Genomic DNA, 19554 nt, shown 5'->3' with positions numbered 1-19554 from the left:
TTTAGTAGAGACAGGGTTTCACCATGTTGACCAGGATGGTCTCGATCTCTTGACCTCGTGATCCACCCGCCTCGGCCTCCCAAAGTGCTGGGATTACAGGCTTGAGCCACCGTGCCCGGCTGACATTTCTTTCTTAAAATATTTCTAGATTCCTTTATCTCTGTACTAGGGTTCTCCAGAGAAGGAGAACCGATAATATATATATGTAATATATATATATAATACATTTAATTTTGTATACATAAACTATAATTATAAATTATACAAAGTTATTTTAAAGAATTAGCTCATGCAGGCTGTAGGTTCATGTACAATGTAAGAATTGACATTGCAGTCTTGAGGGTAAAAGGAGGAAACTCAGGTAGATTTTCTGTGTTGTCTTGTTCTCTGGAAAACATGTCTTTGCTATTAATACCCTCAATGATCAAATGAGGGCTATCCCATTAGGGAGGATAATCTTTTACTCAAAGTCTGATTGTAATTGTTAATTACATCTAAAACATACCTTGACAGCATATCTAGATTAATGTTTGAGCAAACAGTTGGCCCCACTGTCTAGCAAAGTTGACACATGAAATTAATCATCACGGCTCCCTACTGTCCACCTGAACCACCTGCCTGGGGTTGTTTTGAAACATGTCTCTTTGGAGGCAATGTGAAGAAATTAGATTTTCCATAGTCTAGCTCCCAGTGTCATTAATGACACCTTTAGAGAGAGATGTTGTCACACTGTCGGGACAATGGTTATTCCTTAACTTTTATGGAGACACAAACTCCATTCACACCTCTGCGTGCTTTGGATTTCAGCCTCAGGTGGAGCTGCACCGTTGGAAGATGCAGACACCTAGACGCTGTTGCCCCAGCCCCTACCAGAGATGCATTCACTGGTGTTAGAAACAGTTTCATGAAGCCCTCTCACCTGCCACAGGCATATTGTTTGGACTCTCTTTGGCTACAGGTGTCTCAGAGCAAAATTGTAATTTAATTTGGGCAATCTTATTATGAACATCCTTTCCTAATTTTAAAATAAACACATATAGATAATCTGTATCTTCCTCTGTGAAGTGTAGGAGTGGAGAGGATGAGAGAAGAAACAAGCAAGAACTCAATTAATAAACAGAATATCTTTTATTTCCAACAGTCACTATAGTTTTCTTCCCAAAATATATTTTCTTACTACAATTAACAATCCACCTCTTTAATTTTGTCCTCAGTATTTTACAACTTAACAATGCATTCTGTTTCTAAAGACTTCTTTTAAATAAGACAAGACCAAAGTTCGTGAGTCCCACTTGAAAAATAGCAATGCACTTATCCTCCAGCGCTGACCCCTGTATTTGGATGTTTTAGAGATTGGTGCCCTAAGAATTGGGAAGCGTTTAGAATTTCTAACAGTAAGGTCTGGTCCTGGCCACTGAACATCTCTGAGTCTAATGGAGAAGGTGGACTTTTTTTAAACATAGTAGTCATAAAGCAAGGCAGCCCCATGAGTTTCCTGACAGAGATGTGAACAGATTTTCATGGGAGCTCAGCTAGCAAGGATTTATTTCCTTTTCAGGGGATTGCGGAAGACTCAGGAGTTGATGCTTGAAGAGCGTGTGCAAGACAACCTTGATTTTTAATTTTTGAGTCTTCACATACCTTTCGTAGACCTTTAACAACCAACGTTGGTTGTTAAACAATTGGTTTAACATTGGTTAAACATTGGTTTAACAACCAACGTTGGTTGTTAAAGGTATGAGAAAGGTATGTGAAGACTCGGAAATTAGAAATTTCTGCTCTCAACATTGTGTATTCAGACCTAGGTGCAGTTCAGTTTTTGGGATGGCACCGATACTGCCGCAGTACGTTTCATTTCCATAATGAGATATTTCCATGGTGAACTCAATCGAATTCTTAATCTAGCTACCAAGTGACTGTCGTTCTCTCCATCCTGTTCCCCCCTCCTCTCAATTTCTCACTGTTTCTCATCTCTTTTCTCTTTGGGTATGAACATTTTCTGATTAAGAATTTTCTCCAGTAGTTCTGACTTCCAGTCTGGTTCAGTCAGCCAGGGACTCCCTGACAAAACAGGAAGGAGCCATGCGCTCCAAATTGAAAAAACATCAGTGTGTTGTTGGCTTGGGTGTCAGGGAATCCTGTACAAGCTTTTTGCTTTGGGATGAAGGGATGGCAGTGAGAAGAAGGGTTGTGGAGAAAGAAAACACAGGTGGCTTCCTAAGCTGCCCCAGGAGGGGAAGGAGATTTGCAGCTGGGGCTGAGTGTGAGTCTATCTTGGCTGGGAGAGACAAAGAGACAGCTTCACACATGGGGATGGAGTTGGAAAAGGAGAGCCCGCTTGAGCTTGAAATGTAGTTGTTCCATGCTATAAGTTATGTGTATTTTACTTTGCCAGTTGTGCAAGAAAATGATTGAAAGATGGCTGAGATCCAAAAGGTGCCGAGCAACTTGAGCATCTTAATAGGAAATGAATAAGGAATACCTTATATCATTAGGAAAAAATTACATTAACTCTTTCTGTTTTCCATTGGATGCAGGCAGAAGCCCATAGCTCACAAGAATTTTCCCTGGTACTCTGGTGAAATCTTCAAATGGCGTTGGCCACACGCATCCTGTTAGCCCTGGTGCAAGCACCCAGACAGGTCTGTGGTGTAAGTTCTACTCAGAGCATCTTGGCAGCAAATGTCTGCCCCAAACAGCCAGGGTCCCATTCTATGTTTGTCAGAGGTCACCACCAAACAGACCTCAAGCTCATAGTGCATCTTCTACCAAGGACACCCTTAAGGACTCTTAACCCACTCCACCCTTGTCCCTAATTGGTTCTTTGTACTCACAGCCAAGTGGTTAAATGAAATCCTAGGTTCATTTTCTAAGTAAGAGAAAAGGGAAATGCCGTGTAGCATGTTGACTCATTGAGCCAAAATGCAGTTTGAGGAGCCTTTTCCAGAAGCCAAGGGAAAGATTGATTTGCTTGCTCAGAATCATTGGACTCTTTTAAGGAGCACGATGCAAGATGGTTCCTTTAAAACATGAAAGAAAACCGAGAGGGCAAAGGAGTCCTCGGTTACCCCACTTTTTTAAAAACAGCTCCACATCTCAGCATGCCCCCTTTCTCATATGTGTGGAAAAGTTTAGCAGTTTCTGCTTTGACTTTGTTTTTAGACTTTCAGCCATTTTTGGGGTCTGGTAATAACCTTGAGCTCTATAGAACAGCAAGTCTGTCCTGCAAATAGACGTAGTGTTCACATCCAAATTAAAGGATGATCACTTAATAATGAGAAAAAAATGTAAGCAAAAGAAACACTTGGTGAGGTAAAAACAGCATTTCTTTTCCCATGCGCTGAGTAGTGAGGTCCTCGCTGCCTTTCACTCAGGCCCACTTTGTGCCTCGTACTTGCTCCTGGCTTTCGTAATGGTGGTTCCTCGGCTGGCAGCAGCATCTTCTTCATCCCCCTCCTCAGAAGGTTCCCCCCGCCCTTGTGTTACTAATTCCTTCTCAGTTTTCAGGACTCGGGTATCTTTAGGAATGTGTCTTGACCCCTTCAACTTCCAAGGCTAGATAGGTTCTCTTCCTGGCTTCCTTCGTACCTTGGGTTTGCATCCACAGCCCTTTCACGCCTCTCTGCCTGGAGAATAGGAACTGTTATTATGCATCTGTGTCCACTGTCCACAAGACCTGGCATAGCATAGGCCTTTTGTGAATACCTTGAAAGAGAAAGACTCCCAGATAAAACATGTTTGAGGTCTAGAAGATCAAAAAGGCCATGCAGAGGGTAAATTAACAGTTTCTGAATTTTCTTTTCAAATTCTGATGTATTAAAAGTTTTCAGGAAGTAAATAAGAAAAGATAAAGCAGGAACTCAGGATGCAAACAGGTTGAAGATACAAATAGATTCAAGAAAGGTTGAGAAAAACTGATGGATGTCAGAAGCATACAACAGCGTTTGAAAGAAATTGAGGCATTTGGAGGAAACTCTGGAACCTTAGGGAGATGCCAATGAATGTGTCTCCATGACCTAACACAGGGCTCCCCAACCCCCAGGCGGCGGACCAGTACCAGCGCGTGGCCTGTGAGGAACGAGGTTGCACAGCAGGAGGTGAGCAGTGGACCAACAAGCGTTACCGCTGGAGAGCCACCTCCTGTCCGATCAGGGGTGGCATCAGATTCTGTTCAAGTAGAGCAGAATAGAATAGAGTAGAATAGGGCGAACCCTACTGTGAACTGTGCATGTGAGGGATTTAGGAGGTTGCGTGCTTCTTATGAGAATGGTACTACTGTCTGATGATTTGAGATGGAACAGTTTTATCCCAAAACCATCCCCCCAGTCTCCCCACCCCTGGTTCATGGAAAAATTGTCTTCCATGAAACTGGTCCCTGATGACAAAAAGGTTGGGGACCACTGTCCTAAGAGATACCTTAAGGGGCAGTTTGGAGTGGGTGGGTGGGATTGGTGCCACTGACGCTGATGGGAGTATGTAGTTCCCAGGTGTGTGGGAGGGAAAAACAGGCCCCAGTGTGGGCCTCACTGCCCTGTCCTCCCACCTGGAGTTCTGTTCATCAGGGCCACACCAAAGTGCTCATCCCCATTCTCTCTCTCAGCTCCTCAGCCTCCGCTTTCTTTCCTCCCTCTCTTCCTGTGCAGGCCGTCAGCCCTTCCGAAGCCTGTGCCAGGATCCAGCTCTGGCTCTGATGAGTCCAGACCACCAGGACTCACATTAATTTTCCCACTGCTAAGTTTATAGTTTATATTTGGTTGATCAGAGAAATATGTGTGATGTGGGTTGCTGGCAAGTAAATCTTTTTTTCTTCTCTCTTTCTTCAGTATATTTTTTTCTAACTATTTCATTCCTTCATCTAGTCCAAAAGAAACTCCCCAGTTCTGCTAACCAGCCCTACCTCAGCGCAGCCCTGAAGTCGGGTAGATGAGATGGTCTACAGGCATCTTCTGTGTTCATCTGGCTGCCAGACCCAGTGGAGACATGGCTCCATCCTTGACTTGGTCTTTGAGGATTAATCACATTTCTTGTTCTCTTAGGTCTTTTTTAAAATAAAATATTTTTAATTGGTTCAAGCCAAGAAATTCCTGAAGCCTAAGGCCAATTCATTGCAAATGATTTAATGACATTGCAAAATAGGTTCTTTTTTAGTCTCTCTCCCACTCCTCCCTTTAGGCCTGCTTTTTCCTCCTGCCCACCCCCAGATTTCTCTCTCCTATCTTGACTTTGAGTTTTGGCCCTCACCTCCCAGTCTCTTTCATCTCTTCCCCAATCTCAGCTTTCTCCCACTGCTCAAATCTGGGTGCAAATCCCACCTCAACTCAAAGGGAAAGAAAGAAACAAGATTTAACAACTAATGTGTTTGGCATCTACAAAGATTTTTTTCTTCTTCTTCTTCTTTTTCCCCATGGAAACTGTTTTCTTTAAATAAAAGAAAGCATGCCTTACTTTCATCAGAAAGTGTGTTTGAGAAATTTCATGTCATGTTTCCATGGTTGTCAGGAAAGAGCTTGGGAGCCAAAATTATTTGTGCAACTGGACAGGCAGGAAAAAAATAATCCCAAAGAGAGCAAACATATTTATCCGCTCTCCCGGCCTGCGAAGGGAAGAGCAGTACTCTGCCAACCACGTTTCTAAGTTTCTCTGTAGGTCGCGGTGTTGACAGGCTGGAGTGCTGGTGGAGGTGGTGAGGACCACGCTGTAGAATACCACACCACGTGTGTGAATTATTGCGTCCTTCCTTGTCTATGTGATTAAAAGCTCCCTGTGGTTAGGAGCAGTGTCTTTTCTTCTGTGTGTTTTCTGTAGTGCTTGGCATAGTAGACAGTTGTGCAGCACCTGACTTGCTAAATGAATGACTCGACGATGCCCGGAGGGATGGTATTTTACCAAATGCTGGTTTTGTCCGCTTTGTGGGCTGCAGGGGTCTGTGTGCCAGAGCTAAACGTCTTGGTCACTACCCCAAATGCATGGCTTCCGAGATGCTTGCCCAGCCCACAGTGAACCCCAGCTACTCACCAGGTGCCAGGCTTTCTGACCCCATGAGAGCGCCGTGAGGCTCCAGCCTTTCCTCTGCTTCTGTAGTTGTCCCACATCCTCAGCAGATAACTGCCATGGCTTTTCACTTGCAGACCATTTTATTTCAGAGGACTAACCTTGGGGTCAGGCCATGCCATAGTTCCTCAAGTGACTTGGGGGTCGAGAACCATCTTGGGACTTTTTGTCCATCAATGAAGCAGTCTGGGACACAAGAGAGCCCCCATATTGGCCAGAGGCAACATAGTGAGGAATATCAAGGACACTTCATCTTCTCAGACGCTATAGCAAAGTGCATCTGATAGCCATGAGCCAGAGGCTCAGCCAGAGAAAACTCTTAGTAACTTTACTTCCCCTGCACCTCAGCCATCTCTCAAAAAGGGACTGAGGTGCAGGGAAGGACCAAAGGATCAGCATGCCACTGAGTAGTGCTTCATTAGGGCAGAATCCTCTGTGCTTTGTAGCATTAGCCACAAGTGCAGCAAGCCGCCACAGGGACAAGTTGAGGCTTGGAAGTCGTGACAGTTGGGTAACAGAATTATCCACCAGCCCAGAAACCTGCTGGTGGCCCTGAGGCTGCTAAGCCATCCTGGGAGCATTGCCACATGAGGCCCATGCGGTGCCCCGTGACCTGGTGGATCCTATCCAAACCTCTGTAGAGGAGTGCAGGCTTGTCCCGTGATCCCCAGGAACAGGCAGGAGGGTAGGAAGGACAGGACTGTAAGTGAGAAGCACCTGCATGTGTAGAAGGCCAAAATTTGTTTAAGCATTCAGCAGAGCTCATGGATATGGGGATATTGATAACTCCATGAAGCATCCAGCAGATGGTGGGGTCTTGTCTTCTTACTTCAAACAGAATCAAACTCTGATTTGCAGCCGAAGGAAGGATGCAGGAGAAGATGGAATGAAGAACTCTCTTGGAAGTGACTGTTAGGTTTATGGATTACACCTGGGGCATTTAACTGAGACCCACACATCCTGTAGTTGGACACGTAAAGTCCATGAAAATGGGGGGGATAAGCCTACAAGGAATATTTGACAGTTTGTGTTACGAGAATGCATGAACATACACCAAACATTGTAATGTAATTCGTAGCTCTGCTGAGCCTTTTATTAAGAAAGGATGGAGGCTAGAAGGTGGTGAGAAAGAAGTTTAAGAGACTCAAGATAAAATGTGCCAATTTGCAGTTTCACATGTGATCCTGCTGATGGCAGCCACATCCATGTGCCTTTGACAGTCTTTAATTTGCTGTCTGTTTTCCCATAGTCAGAAGGATCTGTGCCTGATGTACCTTTGAAGGTGAAGAGAAAGCACAGAGTACATCACATGATGTGTGTCTGAACACATCCCTGTAACCTGTGTGTTTAGGCCTCCTACAGAAGTGATATATCAGAGTGTACATCTTCCCTTTGGAAACTGAGCTCCCAGAAGGAAGGAACTGGGCCGGATTCTGTATGGAGCCTAATATATGGGCTTTCTCAGAAATCACAAAGCTCTGTGACAAGTAAATAAGGTCAGTAAACTCAGAGATGGTCCCAAAGACCAGGACTTCTGACCTGTTGGGAGCCGAGAAGCAAGAGTGGGCCAACTAGCTGTTTGATTAATGTGGACAAGTTAATGAAGTAGCTGGAAAATGCACAAAGAGAGGATGCGAAAGAAGGGTGCAAGGGGAGGGAAGATAAGAGGATTAAAGCTGCAAAAACATTGCTCTAATGGATTTCTCACACACACCAGCCAACAGGCAAGGGCAGGTGTCCTGTCAAACCATTTCCCCAAGAAACCTGATCCATCTTTCTGCAGCGGAGGCCTGCTAACCTCATTTGTAATTGAAGGGCCTGTCCCTTATTTCCAGTGAAGCACACTGAGCAGCCTAGGGATTCAGCCAGGAAACGGGCTTCACAGACAAAGGTGCCTGGGAACAGGCTGGTTTCCTTCATATGTGCCAGCTACTGCTCCTCTCTTCATCTGCCCCTTCTGATGGCTGATTAGGCTCTTATCAATCATGAACTCCCCACCCCTCCCTGGCCCCCTTCCTGTCCAAAAACACTAGAAAAAGGGGGTCCTCTGATTTTCAGATCATTCTTCACTTCATTATTCTGCCTTTGATCCCTTAGTGAAACTCAAGTTTTACTTAGGCAGCCAAAAATTGGGAGTGTTTTAAGCTAAGGCTTAAGCTGAGGAGGCACAGGGAGGGGACACGGCCAAGAACCAAACTGCTGCTTATTTGTTTTGAAGCCAGGAAGGCTCGCCTGCCAGTTGCCCCTTGTGGGGAGCTAGATGCCCAGCTGGAGTGCCCTCAGTCCTGCCTGCACAGGCCGTTGTGCACATGTTGGCATCAGAACAGAGGGGCTGTCTGGCTGCGTGGCTGACCAGTGCCCAACTTCATGCTCCCCCACTGCACAGCCTTCTGTCTCCAACTGAGCAGCTGTCAGAGGGTGCAGCAGGAGCCAAGAGGGGATTTAAAAAGACAGTGTTTTCTGCCACTGGCTTGCTGAGGTGGGTGCCTGGCGGAGTGCGTGCTCCGTGCCTGGATAAGCCCTCAATTACAACGGGCAGGAGCCTGGGGAGATTGCGTTCTGGTGCCACACTCCTTTCAGTTGCTCACATCTTTCTTGCAAAATGATCTGCTAGGTTTAAGTATATTCTTTGCTGGAGGCAAATTCCTTGGAATGAGGTAAGAAAAGGAGGAGGAAAAAAAAAAAAAACTTCTTGGTGGAGTAGTTTGGGATTTATTCGACCATGGAGGAGAGTGCTTCACAGCGCCTGAGGAATTTTCCAGATGCCTCTAAGCTCATAAGCACTCATAGCTCGCTTTGTGGGAAGCCTCCTGACTTGGCAGGTACAGGGCGCCCTGGCCTGAAGGAAGATGAAGGCCTTTGCATTTTTTAAGTAAATTGCTTTCAGAAGACAAAGTTACCAATATTTAGCCAGAACATGTTGAGCTCAAGCAGTTCCTTTCCCATAGTCCAAACCTGCCTCCTCTCTGAGAGAAAACTCATTAGCTGTCTTGGCTGAGAGGCTCAGCCAGGACTGGCTAAATAATTTGTGGGACCAAATGCTCAGTGAAAATGTAGGGTCCCTTGTTGAAGCATTAGTAAGAATTTTAAGATGGTGAAAGCAGAACATTAAATCAAGGGTCATCCCCATCAAGTGCAGGAGCAGGTTGCACACCCATCAAGCTGGCCTTGGGAGCCTTCCAAACTGTATTTATTTAGCAAGGACTTAGAAAGCATTTGCTGTATCCTCAGTACTATGCAATAGAGCTTGGGGTTGGGGTGAGGAGTAAAAATTAATAGGCTTCCCACGAGGAATTTATAATTTATTTAGGGTCAGCTATCACAAAACATGAAATAATTTTGAAATCATTATTTAAAGCCCAGGAGGCCCTACACTTACCTATAGGAAGGAATCTATGAGAGATCTCACCTTGACTCACAGGCATTGTGCTTGTTCTGCGTGGAAAGTGAAATGGGGCAATAGAAGGGAATCGGCAATCACTTTTTTTTTTAAGTGTGTGTGTGTTGGGGGGGTACATAGTATGTGTGTGGGTACATAGTATATGTGTATATCGGGTGCATGGGATGTTTTGACACAGGCATGCAATGTGAACTAAGCACATCATGGAGAACGGAATAGCCATCATATCACTGTTTTCCCCACACCACTCCTTGAATAGCGTATATTTCTTACAGCACATTTGTTAGACCTATTTCACCTCTTCCCTCAGACCGCGCATAACCTCTTAAGAAACATTCTATTTGCAAAATAGCTACCATTGGCCACACTTAGACATAATGTTCATAGAACATCAGTTGTGCTGGGCTCTTGTCCGTAAGTTCAAAATGTAGATCAACTTCAACTACGAATTTAAATTTCTAGGGAGCATAATGGGCAACTTGTACCTAACTCGTGGGTCTCAGCTTCCAAGATATTCATTCATTTATTTATTAACTTTCATTCATTCATTCAACACTGGCCAAGTGTGTGCTTGGGCCAGGACCTGAAATAGGTTCAGGGGACACAGACAGGAACAAGACTCGGTCTCTGCCCCTAAAGAGTTCAGTCAATGTTGTAATCAAAGGGACATCAATCCTTTAACAGAAAAAATAGAGCTTTCCTCTGCTGTGTTGGCTTGAAGTGACTAAGAGCTGCTGGAACATTCCATCAAGTGGGAAGCCTCCTGACCTCACTGAGTACCTTAATCACCAGGCCCTCCTAGGGTGACTCCAGTTTGTTTTTGGTAATTATCTCTTGTCTTCTGTGAGAAACCTGACGCCAGCCCTCCCTGGTTCTCCAGTGGCAACAGCAGCATAGGCAGGTGCAGTCCTGCAGTGAGATCGCAGTCAGCCCCAGTAGGAGGGGCTGAACAGGATTTGGTGTGGCCAGCATTTGGAGAAGGTGCCTCCAGGGCTTTCTGAGTACCTTTAGGAGGAGAGTGTCTGGGTAAAATAATTTCTATCTGCCTTATACTCCATTAGTTTTGTTTCTCCTCTGAAATTCGGCTGTAATCCCGAAAAACATTTCCATCTTGGAATGCGTGCATTTTTGTTGTGCAAGTGGCCCCTGTTTATTCAGCAGCATCAGTGATTTGGCTTATACAAAGAGATTTGTTGTTTGGACTCTTGGATTGTTTGGGAAACATTCTGCTCTTACTCTAGATGGATATCCATGCTCTCCCAGTTTAGATCCCACGGTGCCAAGCCAGGAGAGACCAGCCTCGTGTCAGGACCCTGGCTCCTCCCCAGTCCACTGCCATTAAGCCATGGTCCTGGCAGATCCCTCTTTGCCTTAGAAAACCCTTAGAGCATCCAGAGTCCTGCCCCCAGCCCCATGGATGGATTGTCCATGACATGGGGTGTGGCTCCCAAGCAGCAAGAATCAGCCTTCTGGTTATAACCGTAGTCAGCAATCAAGTGGAATCTCAAGGCTGTCACTTGCCATCATGGATGCCTAAGAAGAACCTGGGAATGCTGTTCTTAATCAAATTGGAGAAAAGACATCAAGCATTCTCTTTCATTGTTCCCGTCCATCTCCATTAGCCGAATCTTTTGACAGCTCTGCTAGGACATTTGCACCTTGACCGATGCACTTCTGGGGTGAATAAGCAGAGCCAGCTTGTCCCCACATCTCGTTGTAACAGAAGAGGCTGGTCTGAGCCAGAGGCACCTCTTGATGGGATTCTCTCTGCACCTTCCCCCAGCTTGTATATACAAAGTGAACCCCATCAGAGATGAGGGCCCCACATTCTTATAAACTCTGGTAGACAACAAGGGGCTGGAGGAAGAACTCAGAGGACCCCCGTAATATCCCCCTAGGTACAAGCTTTGTCATGACTGACAACACCAAGGCACAAGCCCACCCTGAAATGTCACTCTTTTGCTCTGTTCTCCTCTACCCAGCGCCTTCCCTTCTCTTCACAGATCTCCAGGACTTCAAGTTAGATGTGCAGCACGTGATTGAAGTGGATGAGGGAAACACAGCAGTCATTGCCTGCCACCTGCCTGAGAGCCACCCCAAAGCCCAGGTCCGGTACAGCGTCAAACAAGAGTGGCTGGAGGCCTCCAGAGGTGAGTGGGCAGGAGAGGCCGAGGCTGAGGCCAGAAGGGGAGCTGGCCTCCTCTGACCACTCAGTGCTCAACAAAGCTAGGGCAATTGCCTCCTCAGCGTGCCAGCAGCCCTGTCCTCATGCTGGCCAGCTGTCGCCTCCCTTTTTTTTTTTTTTCTTTTAAGAGACAGGATCTTGTTCTGTTACCCAAGCTGCAGTGCAGTGGCACAATCAGAGCTGACAGCAGCCTCCATCATCAGGGCTCAAGAGATCCTCCTTCCTCAGCCTCCTGAGTAGCTAGGACTGCAGGCACACATTACCATGCTTGGCTAACTTATTTTTTATTTGTTATAGAGACAGAGTCTTGCTCTGTTGCCCAGGCTGGTCTAGAACTCCTGAGCTCAAGCAATCCTCCCACCTTGGCTGGAATTACAGGCTTGAGCCACCATGCTTGGCCATGTCTTCTCTCTTGATATTTAGTACTGTAGGGTCCCAAAGCAGGTGGCTTCCATTATGGAAGTCCTCTGTCTTAGCATGAGGAATTTCTTTATCCTTGCAGGCTCCAGATGTTCCTGAGATGCTGCTGTTCCATCCAGGCTCTCAGCACACACAGGGCTCTGGATGCTGCCTGTGGGAGCTTTGTGCCTTCAGGCACACACAGGAAGGCTGCCTGATAAGAGGCATTCACAGAGCCCCAGGGTTCCCTGGCAGGAGGTGGAGCTCTTCCCCATGCAGCAGAGAGCAATCTTTGTAGTGGACTTCATTTTTCCCTCTCCCCGTTTGCCTGACCAACAGAGTGAGACCTTGTCTCAAAAAAAAAAAAAAAAATGTATACCGTTAAAAACAGTCTGTCAATTTTAAGATATTTTTATTAACTCTTTCTGGTTATGCAAGGAATATATGTTCATTATAGAAAACTTAGAAAATACAGAAAACTGTTTTCAAAAGGGTGAAACCCCTAATCCAGCCACTCAGAACTAACTGGAGACTAGGGAAGAAGAGCATTCATCCCTACTGTCCCCAGCAGAAGGTTGTCAGCAGCCTCTGGGAGAGGCCTGGGTGGCCCAGCAGCAGGCAGGCACCAGGCTTGGCAACAGCACAGCTCCCAGGAGGGCCACCAGAGCAAAGCTCCGCGCTGACAGCCATAGCTTTGCCTGCCAGGAAGCCAAATGCCACCCTAGTTGCTGGGGTGTCCAGGAGCTATGAATCCGCCTCCTGGCTACAGAACCTGAACACCCCTGGGGGCCCATGCCATGGCACCCCTGGACCAAGAGCAGACAGAGCCACAGTCCCCTGATGCAGAAGAAAGGATTTCAGTGGCATTCATGGGGAGGGCGGGGTCGGGAGTCAGAATATTCCTCTCCAAGTGGCAGAGATACAGAGATACAATAATGAGGCGATGCTGAGTGATGGCTATGACTGATGGGAAGATTTGCCAGTCATTTGGGAAGGGAAAATGATGGGAAGTTCCAAAGTCAATTGCCTCCTTCCTGGAGGCTTGCAGAAATGATGATCTCATCTCCTATGTGTACAGCCTGGGCCTCGCAATCCTTACAATGGCTCTGAGGCCGCCTTTTTTTTACAAATGAGGAAACTGGATCAGAGAGGTTAAATAACTTGCCCAAGATCACAGTTAATACCTGGCAGATCCAGAGCATGAGACCATGGCTGATTCTAAATCCTGTTTCTTTCCAGCCGCCCCAGCTCCCCTGAAAGTATAAAATGCTCTTCCATAGACCTATGCACTAACTTGGGGCAGTTAGTCAACCAGCCTGTTAGCTGGTTGGTCAGTTACTTTTTCTCTCTGGCATTCTGTCCTGCTTGGTGCAAGGTTTTATGGGAAGAAGGCATCTTAGGCTTGGGCTTGTGAGGACCCAGGTGGACATCAGCTCCTAGTGCCTGCCCGGCCTGCCGCCCTTCTTCCATGCGCCTCTCCTTTGTGGAAGCTGCAGAGTGCAGCATTCTGGACCCAAACTCATCCCATCTTCCCCTGGCCTTACCCTTTCCACAGATAACTACCTGATCATGCCCTCGGGGAACCTCCAGATTGTGAATGCCAGCCAGGAGGACGAGGGCATGTACAAGTGTGCGGCCTACAACCCAGTGACCCAGGAAGTGAAAACCTCCGGCTCCAGCGACAGGCTGCGTGTGCGCCGTAAGGCCCGGGCCCACCTGCTGTGGGACAGGGGGCATCACTGATGGGCTCGCAGAGATGGGAAGGGAGGTAGATACCTGGAGGTGCCACATCCCAGCTGCAGTTCTGTGTGCACTGGCTTTGGACAGGGGGAACCCGTGGGACTCAACCAGGTGTTCTCCCCCTCTGGCCAGCTTCGGGGCCAGCCTCTGACAGCACACAGCCCTTGGGCTGGCTCTGGCAAGTGACTGTGCCTGCTGCCACACCTGCCTGTTAGGTTTCCTTCACTGTTACTTTGCAATTGGGATGGGTCAGAATGTGTGTGCTGGGGCAGGATGGTAGGCCTTGTCTCAAGCTCAGCAGTGGACACAGCCTAGAACAGACGCCCACGTGGGAGGCCTTCAGGCTGCCTTTCTGCCCTACATGAGGTTCCTGGCCCTGCACTGTCTGCACTGATGAGATGTGCCCAGCACTGCCCTCTGGTGAGCGTCCAGGAGGTTCAGGTGCTCTCAATGCACAGGAAAACAGCAGCTACCTTTCCATGCACTTGTCTGGAGTCCCTGCCCTTCAGAGGAGTGACATCTTACACGGAGTTAGAGTTGGCACAGAGATGGAATCACTATGAAGCTGAAGAAGCTAAATCCCATGGTCCTTCACTCACCAGCAGAGGCCTCTCAAGGGCCTAATTTTCTATCATTTTCCATTCTTTTTGGGGACTCTGAAATTGTATAAATTTCAGGTATTAGAAAACCTGGGTCTGCCCCTGGTTAGCATATAAGGCAGAATTGGTCCCCGTGCTCCTCGAAGGTCGCTGAGGAACAGCACACACTGGAGAGTAGACGTGCCTTTCATTGAGTTCTGTGCAGTTTGTTCCCAGTGTTGAGAAAAGATCACAGCTTCCCCAGCTGTGCGCCTGGATTAGTACATAGGTGATTTGCATTTGGGGACCTTGCAATATGAGAAATGCATGTGTTTAAACAGTAGATTCCATTCAGCTCAGTGGGAGGCCAGCTCCGAGATGCTCACTGTGAGAGACACTTGGGCCTCAGAACCGTAGGGTGGGGCTGGAGGCATGGCAGATTCTTGTTTCCCATCTCATCTTCAGCCTCACAGTGCACTTACTGAGTGCAAGCAGGAAGAAACATCTGTGCCATTTAAATAGCCTCTCCTCCCCCTCACCTTTGTCTCTTTGCCAACACTCATAGTTAACTGTGCATATGTTGTGTTGATGCTGCTGTTCTTCTGTGTTATCTCATTTCTTATTCATAACAGCTCCCTGCAGAAGAAGCCCTTCTTTCTGATAAGGACACCAAGTCCCAGGGGAATTCTGTAGCATGCCCCACTCTACATAGGTCGAAAGACCTGGAATGCCTGTTTGATCCCATCTCCACGCTCTCTGGGCCTGCCTCCTGGGGATGCTGTACAGGACGTCCTGGTCCACATGCCTCTGTCCTTGCCCTCCTTGCCCCTCCAGGCTCCACTGCCGAGGCTGCCCGCATCATCTACCCACCAGAAGCCCAAACCATCATCGTCACCAAAGGCCAGAGTCTCATTCTTGAGTGTGTAGCCAGTGGAATCCCACCCCCACGAGTCACCTGGGCCAAGGATGGGTCCAGTGTCACTGGCTACAACAAGACACGCTTCCTGCTGAGCAACCTCCTCATCGACACCACCAGCGAGGAGGACTCGGGCACCTACCGCTGCATGGCGGACAATGGGGTGGGGCAGCCTGGGGCGGCGGTCATCCTCTACAATGTCCAGGTGTTCGGTGAGTGTCTGCTGTGGACTCTCTTCTCCTTGGCCTTCTTTCTCTCTGGTCTGGGCAGCCTTTCTAGAAACATAACCCAGGCTCACAGAGGGTTATGTGAAAGGCCACATGCTGAGGGAGTAACGGAAGCAGGGCTGAAGAGTCAGGGCTCCTCATATCCCAGAGTCAGGGCACGCAGTCCTGGGGCCCTCCTGTCGTGAATCTTATGGTGGAGGCATCAGACCTCTCCTTGCCTCTATTCTGCCCGTTAGGAAAAAGCAACAGCCAAAGGGCAGGGGAGCCGCTCCTAACTGCGTCCCTCCCAGCCCATTTGGCCCTGGGACAGGCAGACACAGCCCTTCTCACCCTGCTCTGGTTTCCTGGCAGAACCCCCTGAGGTCACCATGGAGCTGTCCCAGCTGGTCATCCCCTGGGGACAGAGTGCCAAGCTCACCTGCGAGGTACGCGGGAACCCCCCGCCCTCTGTGCTGTGGCTGAGGAATGCTGTGCCCCTGATCTCCAGCCAGCGCCTCCGGCTCTCCCGAAGGGCCCTGCGCGTGCTCAGCATGGGGCCTGAGGATGAAGGTGTCTACCAGTGCATGGCCGAGAACGAAGTCGGGAGCGCCCACGCTGTGGTCCAGCTGCGGACCTCCAGGCCAAGTGAGTGCAGCCCAGGGGTCTGAGATTCCAGGTGAAGATTCACTGAATCCTTTTCTCAAATGAAATCTAATTTGGAACCCCAGTATATAAGATAGAGAAAAGTAGCTTATAGTTGTAAGCTCAAATTCATATAAACTTAATAAATCAGAAGTGCAGATTTTCACTAATGAAAACCCATTTAATTGTTGTATTAAAAAATAAGTTTCCATGGAACCCAGTTTGACAACCACCGCTCTAGTGCTTTGGTAAAGAAAAGTCAGTCTGTCCTTCTCAGCAAGCTTCATTCCAGTTAGGGCCTGTACCAGCTGGGCAGTGACCGTGCTCAGCCTTGGGAGAGGTAATGTGGGGGATGCAGAGCAATGCGGCAAAGACCCTGTCCTCAGGAACTGCCTATGGAGACGAAACTTACCAGGGAGACAACTTGAGAAAAATGCAGCAGTGAATACAGTACAGTGCTAAGTCAGCTTTATGGGGTGCCCATGTCCTGTGGTGGGGAAGGTCAGGTAGAGGAGAGAAGGTGCTGGCAGATCCTGTGGAAACCTGAAGGAAGTACCGCCCCTCCTGGCCTCGCAGACTCTCAGGGAAGATTCCAAGTTGGGTTCATGTCTCACGTTCCCAGTAGGAAAAGGCCCACATGGTGCCGTGGTGTTAAGATCCCAGCATGAAGGCACAGCCCCATCCCCAGCCTAGGCCAAGAAGGAAGGCGCAGGGTTCCTGGGCCTCGGGAGCAAATTGAGTTAGTTCGCTGGAGATGCACTTCACACGGACTCGGGAGAACAGCAGGCCACAGAGATGTTTGCTTACCATGCCCAAGCCACCCTTGAGCCCCTGGCAAGGCAGGCCAGGCTACCTTTCCTTCCGGCAGGACAGGGACACAGGCGCTGTCTTCCACAGAGCCTGGCTGGGTAGCACAGAGTGGGTGGTGGTCGGGCTGATGGTTTTCTCCCCAGGAACAACAGCTCAGCAGGTAAACCAGGGGACTCACGTTTCCTTCTCCTTCCTGTCGGTCCTCCAGGCACAACCCCAAGGCTATGGCAGGATGCTGAGCCGGCCCCTGGCACGCCTCCTGCACCGCCCTCCAGTCCTGGCAGCCCTGAGCAGATGCAGAGAGGGCAACCGGCGCTCCCCAGACCCTCGACATCAGTGCGGCCTGCTTCCCCGCAGTGTCCAGGAGAAAACGGGCAGAGGGCTCCCGCCGAGGCCCCCATCATCCTCAGCTCGCCCCGCACCTCCAAGACTGACTCCTATGAACTGGTGTGGCGGCCTCGGCATGAGGGCAGTGGCCGGGCGCCGATTCTCTACTATGTGGTGAAACACCGCAAGGTATGGCCCTGGTGTGGCGCTGCTGCCTCCCCTGTGTAGCCCTCCCTGCAAGGCTGAGCAGAGTCACTGCCTCCTGCTATCTCCCCTTGAGCTCCTGAAGCCTGAACCAGTAATCCCCACCTCTAATCAGGCCCTTCTGTCTCCTCCAATGTCCATCTGTGCCACTTCCCAGGAGGCTGGTTGTGAGATGGGCGCGTGGGACCCTAGAAGGCCCAGGAAAAAGCCTTGTGCCTGCATGCAGTACTAAGCCCTGTGCACTCATTTCTCAGAAGCTCACACAAGCTTCTAGTCCCTGAGGAGACAGTGAACAGTCTCCCTGGTAACCATGACCCTCCCCCCTGCTTTCCTCTGCCATTTGTTGTTATTACATTTCATTTTTTCACAAAAGTTAAGCTGTGCTGGGTACATACCTGCAGGAACCCTGGCATGGTAAGCCAGCTGTAACGCCAGGAAAACAAATATTTGTGAACAAGTGTTTTCTTTGTAGGCTCTAAAATACCCTCTCTGTTCTCAGAATCCGTCAGGGCTGGGGCTTGACAAGCAGGCATTTGAGCTCAAAGCACATCATGTTGTTCAGACCTCAGCTATTTCTCCTTGACAGAAGAAGTCTGTCCAGGTGAATGTTTCAGGAGCTGTCAGGGAGGGAATATCTGGCTCTGATAGGATGTGGGGCAGAGCCCAGCCCGGCCGGTGCTGCTGGACACTGTGTGCTGTGAGGCAGGGCAGGGTCCCTAGGCCACCACTCTCTCTCAAGGCTGTGCTCTTACCTGCTCTTACCCTGCAGGGATGAGGACATGAAATTCCCCGCAACAAAATGTCCTTGAAAATGTTTCTGTTCACTCCAGGTATATGCCATTTTCTTTCTAAGTCCATTTGATAGTAGAAAACTATTATTCTTAAATGGATTTTTAAAAATTATATTTGATATACATGCTGAATTTTATTATGCATTGGTATTACTTTTGCTTATAAAAGTGCTATGTGCACCTGATGGAAAACATATGAATGTAGAGTTCAAAATATTTATCCACTCCTCCCCACCTCCAAAAACAAGCAAGCAAGAAAACACAACCCACCCTGCACAGTGGAGTGCACTAGCTGCACAGAAGCCCTTTCCCTACCTTGGAGCCCTGGCCCCTGACTGCTTCTATTCTGTTATTTTCCCTTACATCCTCTCCTAGAAGATCTTGGGTCCCGACAAGCCAACAGAGACCCTGGGGTTGTCAGAAAGACACCTAAGGCAGAGCATACTCACGCCCCCTCTGCTGCCTCCCTAGAGGCAGGGGGATGGCGGGGAGCAGTCTCATTAGTCCTCCACCTGCTGGCCCCTTCATAGGCAGCCAACAGATCGGGTGAATGAGTTTTTAACAAAAAGCAGCATTGTTCACATGTTACAGGACAGGACTGCTCCTAATCCTATTTCCCCATGTAACTGGACACCTCGATCTCAGAGTTGTAGACAAAGATCAGGGCAGGCCAAACGCCCATGGTTCCCAGGAGACAAAACCCAGTGTGAGAGCAAGAATAATATTTTTCAGGCCAATAGGTGGCCATGAAGCAGCCTCGGACAAGAGGCTGACTGGCAAAGGCCGTGCCGTGGTGATCCGGAAATGCCAGGCTCAGGCTGCATTCACCCTCTCAGTGTGTGTGACAGTGACTAATTACCCTTCTATTTCTTATTTTCATTTCTGGGCCCAGTGGAAGTGTGAGGCCAGCGCTGGGGGAGGGCAGGGGTGCCTGGGGTGCAGGGGAAGTGAGAGTCCAGACAGGCCCCTGCTGCGTCTGGCTTCTCTCAGGCTCCAGCCTGGGGGCTCTTCAGCCTGGGGTTGCCAAGGCAGAAGTTCTGGCTTGAAAGCAGTTTCTTTCTTACAGAACTAACCAGTCTTAAAGATCACCCAGGAAAGAATTTGAAATCAAAAGTCAGCATTTGGGCTGTTTTTTCATTCCCCTTCTCTTGCTGGGGATTGGGAACCATTCAGCTAATTTTCACTATTTCACATGCGCAAAGCAAGTTTCATTTCCTGGTGCATCTGCAGACCCTGGGCTACTGTGTTTGGGTTTCCAGCACCACTGGGGAGTCTCAGTTTGTAAAAACTTCTTCTCCCCTTGGA

General features: G+C 48.5%; 1 protein-coding gene across 7 annotated transcripts in view; it reads left to right on the top strand.

Annotated features, from left to right (window-relative positions):
* Positions 1-19554, top strand: part of BOC (BOC cell adhesion associated, oncogene regulated) — a 75822-nt gene that overhangs the window by 45824 nt on the left and 10444 nt on the right. For all 7 annotated transcript variants that reach the window (XR_005203288.1, XM_017547766.2, XM_017547764.2 and 4 more), the window contains exons 5-9: positions 11455-11601; positions 13591-13734; positions 15188-15481; positions 15848-16120; positions 17136-17443. Coding sequence is in view for 6 of the 7 variants with exons in the window: in XM_017547766.2 (XP_017403255.1) it covers positions 11455-11601; positions 13591-13734; positions 15188-15481; positions 15848-16120; positions 17136-17443 (1166 nt within the window). In the remaining variant the exon portion in view is untranslated. The remainder of the gene's footprint in view (positions 1-11454; positions 11602-13590; positions 13735-15187; positions 15482-15847; positions 16121-17135; positions 17444-19554) is intronic.

This window comes from Cebus imitator, unplaced genomic scaffold, assembly GCF_001604975.1.
Source record: "Cebus imitator isolate Cc_AM_T3 unplaced genomic scaffold, Cebus_imitator-1.0 Scaffold201, whole genome shotgun sequence".
In the NCBI taxonomy this organism is placed as follows: domain Eukaryota; kingdom Metazoa; phylum Chordata; class Mammalia; order Primates; family Cebidae; genus Cebus; species Cebus imitator.
This window is presented reverse-complemented; position numbering and strand designations above follow the sequence as displayed.